We start from the raw sequence: 5,932 nt of genomic DNA on the forward strand, positions 1-5,932 counted from the left end.
CCTAAGCCTAAGAAAGAGAATGTTCAACATTCCTCAAACCAGCACAGCGTCCCATCTAAGAAAATTGTGCTAAATCAGGAACCACGTGCTAAAGGTTGCACTTATAAATACTTTGTTTCTTGCAAACCCCGGGATTTCACGGGGGAAAAGGGGGCAGTGGATTGTATGACATGGTTGGATGAGATGGACACTGTGGTAGATATCAGCGGTTGTGCTGAAAAGGATGTTGTAAAGTTTGTATCTCAATCGTTCAAGGGTGAGGCCCTAGCCTGGTGGAGGTCGTTGATTCAAGCTACCGGGAAGATCCCATTGTACAATCTGACGTGGGATCAATTTGTTACCCTCATCAAGGAAAACTACTGCCCTCAGCATGAGGTTGAAAAGATTGAGTCTGATTTCCTATCTCTGGTTATGAAAAACCTAGATTGCCAAGCTTACCTTACGAGCTTCAACACAATGTCAAGATTGGTTCCTTATCTTGTGACCCCGGAACCGAAAAGAATAGCTCGTTTCATTGGGGGTTTAGCCCCGAAAATTAAGGCAAACGTGAAGGCCTCTCGGCCAGCTACTTTCAGATCTGCAGCTGACATATCTTTGTCCCTCACTCTAGACGCGGTCAGACAGAGATCGCTGAGGAACACTGATGCTGATAAAAGGAAGCGTGAGGATGACAACTCACGGTGGTCAGATAAGAAGCGTAAGGGAAACAATGACCATAAAAAAGGGTTCTGGATCTAAGAAGGAAGGTCAGCAGACGGGTGATAAGCCCAAGTGTAAAATCTGCAAGAAACACCACTTCGGGAAGTGCAGATATGAGTCGAAATCCCAGTCTCAGCCAAAGGCATGTGGGATTTGCAAATCTTCTGAGCACAAGACTCTCGACTGCAAGAAGATAAAAGATGCAACGTGCTACAATTGCAACGAGAAAGGGCGCATTAAGTCCAATTGCCCAAAGTTTGCGAAGAAGACTGAGGAGGGGAAGAAGACCAATGCTAGGGTCTTCCAAATGAACGCTCAGGAGGCTATTCAGAATGACAATGTGATAACAGGTACCTTCCTCATAAATGATGTTTATGCAAGAGTATTGTTTGACTCTGGTGCTGATAAGTCGTTCGTAGATAATAAGTTTTGTGAATTGTTGAAATTGCCAGTTAAAACCTTAAGTGTGAAATATGAGGTTGAATTAGCCGATGGAACCATAGAAACAACCTCAACTATGTTAGATGGATGTGTTATATCCATTAGGAACCACTCTTTTCCATTGTCCTTGCTTCCTTTGAAATTAGCCGGTTTTGACATAGTTTTAGGCATGGATTGGTTATCTAATAACCAAGCCCAGATCGTCTGCAACAAAAAGCAAGTGGTGGTCAAGACTCCATCTGGTGAGTCACTTACCATTCAAGGAGATACCCGGTATGGATTACCTGGGCAAGTGTCTATGCTCAAGGCATCTAGGTGTCTGAAGAAGGGATGTGTCATTTATATGGCACAAGTGACTATTGATGAGCAGAAGCCCAAGGTTGAAGATATTCCAGTCATTTCTGAATACCCCGAAGTATTTCCTGAAGAACTACCTGGTTTACCACCAGATAGGCAAGTAGAATTCAGAATCGACATCATCCCTGGAGCAGCGCCTGTTGCAAGAGCACCTTATAGGTTGGCACCAACAGAGATGAAGGAATTGAGGATGCAGCTAGATGAATTGCTAGCCAAAGGTTTTATTAGACCTAGCTCGTCTCCTTGGGGAGCGCCAATCCTATTTTTCAAGAAGAAGGATGGGTCGATGCGTCTGTGCATCGATTACCATGAGCTTAATAAGGTTACTATCAAGAATAGGTATCCTTTGCCCAGGATCGACAATCTGTTCGATCAGCTACAAGGGGCAAGTTACTTCTCAAAGATTGATTTGAGGTCAGGCTATCATCAATTGAAAGTCAAAGAGGAAGATGTACACAAGACTGCGTTTAGGACTCGCTATGGTCATTACGAGTTCCTAGTGATGCCTTTTGGGCTCACTAATGCTCCTGCCGCATTCATGGATCTCATGAATCGCGTCTGCAAGCCTTATCTAGATAAATTTGTCATCGTCTTCATCGATGACATTCTCATCTACTCGAAGAGTCAAGTTGACCACGAGAAGCATCTCCAATGCATTCTGAAACTGCTTCATCAAGAAAAGCTCTATGCCAAATTTTTAAAGTGTGAATTTTGGCTTCGTGAAGTCCAATTCCTTGGATATGTTGTTAGTGAGCGTGTGATGTAGGGTAAAATACACATATTTGTCCTGTGTAAATTGTATAATATTTGTATAGTTTTTATTTATTATTTTTAGTATTAGTAGTATATTATATTATTTTGTGTTTTGCCAGATCCTGGTTCAAATGGAGCAAAAAAGAGTTACAAATAAATGACCAGCCAGTTGGGCAGAGTAGAATGCCAATGCCCGAAAGAAATTCGACGCTATTTTCTTTGATTGGGCCAGACCCACTTATCTCTACATTATTAAAACAAAAAGCCTATATGTATATTTGTTAGATATTGGGTGGACTTCTAAGGCACATGTGGGATGAGACTTGGACGTTTTTCTTGGGTGGGCCGAATAGGATAGAGGAGCACATCACATGCACATAAAAGTTAGTCAACAACTTCATCATCATGGATTCATTCTAAGGTTTTGGGCTGACATCATATATTATCAAAGGAATCATCAAACATCATTATTGGCAGCCCATATTCACGTGATTATTTAGAGGCACAATTAATATGATTTTTTGTTTTTGGACTGTGGCTGCATATATATATTTTTACTTGGACGACAAGGGGGGAGGCTGCCCTATTTTGGAGTATAATTTAGTAGAGGCGGCGAGAATCCCCAAGAAACCCTACAACAGTAGACATTATTTAAGTTAGAGGGGAATTCCATACACGGGGGATCATCAGATACGAATTGGAGGCGATTCATTGGACGGCTGGGGACGCACGAACAGAAGACAAATATTATTCTGGACGGCAACATCAAATCAGACGAGAACAGAAGGTGCGATCAAGGAGAAGGAAAAAAGATTCGTTTGAGGGTTCAAAGCCGCGATCAAGATTCGAGTCACGATTTCGCAAACGAGTTAGTTTTGGTTTTAATTTACTTGGTGTTATTAAAATTATGAACATGACTTATTTGTTATTCAAAACTTGTTTCTTTTTAGTGGTTATGATCCTTGGCTAAATATCCTTTAACTACCTAGGCTTATGACAATAGTATAACAAAGTTTGGTTCTTTATTCGATTTTTGGCGTGGTTGTGGATTTTTCTTGTATTGTAAAAGCTTTGGGAATTTAACTTGGTGCGTATGCATGCTTGTGATTATTTTATTATTGTTTATTGCTTCGTTCGATTCTTGGTGACGGTCTTTATCACGGAATAGAGTCAGGCTAGGGTTTTAGGTTTTGGTGAGTGTCTATATCACATAATAAATCTTTGATCCTTTAGGGTGAAATCGAGTAAGTAACCTTAGAAGTAATAATCGGTAATTAAATAAAATCAAGTGTTCTGCTAGACTCGTCGCTGAAAGGCTCGAGGATATTAATAGGTCTCGGTTTGGTTATAAGGACTTAACATTCCATTGTCTATTAAGCCAAGATTAAAACCCATTTTCGCTTTAGACGTTCGCGCTGAAAGGTAGAGCGTCTTACATAAGCACTTTCAAGAAACTAGAGGACGGAAAAGAAATCAGAAAACCGGTGAGCGTAACAGCCTAGGTAGTGCCATAAGAATCGTCTTGAGAGTGTTTGAGGGGCTTAGTGGTGTCTTAATAGGTTTAGTATCCAAAGATCCCGGTTCCACACCACAAAATTATCGAATAGAAATCCATTCCGAGTTTAGCTTGCGTCTAGCCTAGGTAGTCTTCATCATCTCTGGTCAAAGTCTTCGTTAGAGTTCGTGTTAGTTATTTAGCTAATCTAGTTATACGTTATTTGCATTCTTAGGATTTTTAGGAAACCCCCCAATCAATAAACAAATAGTTTGAGTCGTGTCAGTCTAAGTCTAGATAGAGTCGTTAGCGTAATTGGTAGAGTCTCTTGGGTTCGATACTCGGACTTCCTTAGGCTATACTGCATCGATCGGTACACTTGCCGGTCGTGTGGTTTAGGTTTTAGAGAGTCTTAGTTTTATAAATTTAAAGCTTAGAGAGTCTAGAATTAGGGTAATTTTAGTTGTTTTTAATTAACCCATTTTCAGCACATCAGCGTGGTATCCAAGTAGATCCTGCTAAGATTGAAGCTATTATGAACTGGCAAGAGCCGAAGACGCCTACGGAGATTCGCAGCTTTCTAGGACTGGCAGGATACTACAGGCGATTTATCGAAAACTTCTCAAGAATTGCAGTACCCCCGACTCTACTCACTCGCAAGAATAGCAAGTTTGACTAGGGGCCTAACAGCAAGAATCCTTCGATATTTTGAAGTAGAAATTAAGCAATGCTCCCGTATTGACATTGCCTGATGGAATTGATGAGTTTGTAGTATATTGTGATGCATCACACACCGGGATGGGACGTGTGCTTACGCAGAAAGGCAAGGTCATTGCCTATGCTTCACGACAGTTAAAGGTGCACGAGAAGAATTACACCACCCATGATTTAGAGTTGGGTGCCGTTGTATTCGCACTAAAACTGTGGAGGCATTATTTGTATGGAACCAAGTGTGTGATCTATTCTGATCACAAAAGCCTTCAACACTTGTTTAATCAGAAGGATTTAAACATGAGGCAGCGACGTTGGATGGAAACTTCGAATGATTATGATTATGAGATAAGATACCATCCAGGCAAGGCAAATGTGGTTGTCGATGCCTTAAGCAGGAAGGAAAGAGTGAAGCCTATAAGAATCAATGCCAAGAGCATTGAGATAAAGAATAGTTTGAATGAAAAGTTGTTAGCTGCACAAAAGGAAGCTGTGCTAGAGGCTAACTATCCTGATGAAAAGCTAGGAATACCTGAAGAGCAGTTATCCTATGGCAAGGACGGAATCTTAAGGTTAAATGGACGAATATGGGTTCCAGTTTATGGAGGACTTCGGGAGGTTATCCTCCAGGAAGCCCACGGTTCCAAATATTCCGTTCATCCTGGAGGTGATAAGATGTACCAGGATCTGGCGAATTATTGGCGGATAGGCTTGAAGAAGTCTATAGCTGCTTATGTAGCTAAATGTTTGACATGTGCGCAAGTCAAAGCTGAACATCAAAAGCCGTCAGGTTTGCTACAACAACCTGAAATTCCCACTTGGAAATGGGAAATGGTGACAATGGATTTCATCACCAAGTTGCCAAAGACAAAGAAAGGAAATGATACTATATGGGTGATAGTAGATAGACTGACTAAGTCAGCACATTTCCTACCCATTAAGGAAACTTACAGCTCCGACATGTTAGCCCAATTGTACGTAGATAAGATTGTATCGCTGCATGGTGTACCAGTATCTATTATCTCGGACAGGGACACTAGATACACATCACATTTTTGGAAAAGTTTCCAACAGTCTTTAGGCACGCGCTTAAATTTTAGTACGGCTTACCATCCTCAGACAGATGGGCAGAGTGAACGTACCATCCAAACTCTGGAGGACATGCTACGTGCATGTGTAATTGATTTAGGTGGTAGTTGGGATAACCACCTGCCGTTGGTCGAGTTCTCCTATAACAATAACTACCATACAAGCATTCAGGCTGCGCCTTTTGAGGCATTATATGGTAGAAAATGCAGAACGCCTATTTGTTGGGCAGAAGTAGGGGAAGCTCAGTTATCAGGACCTGACCTAGTCTTTGAAACGATGGACAAGATTGTCCAGATTCGTGACCGCCTGAAAGCTGCCAGGGATAGGCAGAAAAGTTATGCTGATAAAAGGCGAAAACCTCTTAAGTTTGAGGTTGGAGATAAGGTT

At 41.4% G+C, this 5,932-nt stretch overlaps 1 protein-coding gene across 1 annotated transcript; it reads left to right on the forward strand.

The window, feature by feature from the left end:
* The first annotated feature begins 709 nt into the window (after positions 1–709).
* LOC110881548 (CCHC-type zinc finger protein CG3800-like) lies at positions 710–2,407 on the forward strand. The gene is made up of 2 exons (XM_022129769.1): positions 710–1,049; positions 2,370–2,407. Exons 1-2 carry the CDS (start codon positions 710–712, stop codon positions 2,405–2,407), a joined length of 378 nt encoding a protein of 125 aa, XP_021985461.1.
* The last annotated feature ends 3,525 nt before the right edge of the window (positions 2,408–5,932 follow it).

The sequence above is a fragment of the Helianthus annuus genome, chromosome 16 (assembly GCF_002127325.2).
Source record: "Helianthus annuus cultivar XRQ/B chromosome 16, HanXRQr2.0-SUNRISE, whole genome shotgun sequence".
Taxonomy (NCBI): Eukaryota; Viridiplantae; Streptophyta; class Magnoliopsida; order Asterales; family Asteraceae; genus Helianthus; species Helianthus annuus.

Coding starts and splice junctions, on each gene's coding strand:
- LOC110881548 (XM_022129769.1), top strand. CDS start 710: ATGACCATAAAAAAGGGTTCTGGATCTAAGAAGGAAGGTCAGCAGACG. Junction 1,050..2,369: donor GAATGACAATGTGATAACAG/GTACCTTCCTCA, acceptor GTGTTTTGCCAG/ATCCTGGTTCAAATGGAGCA.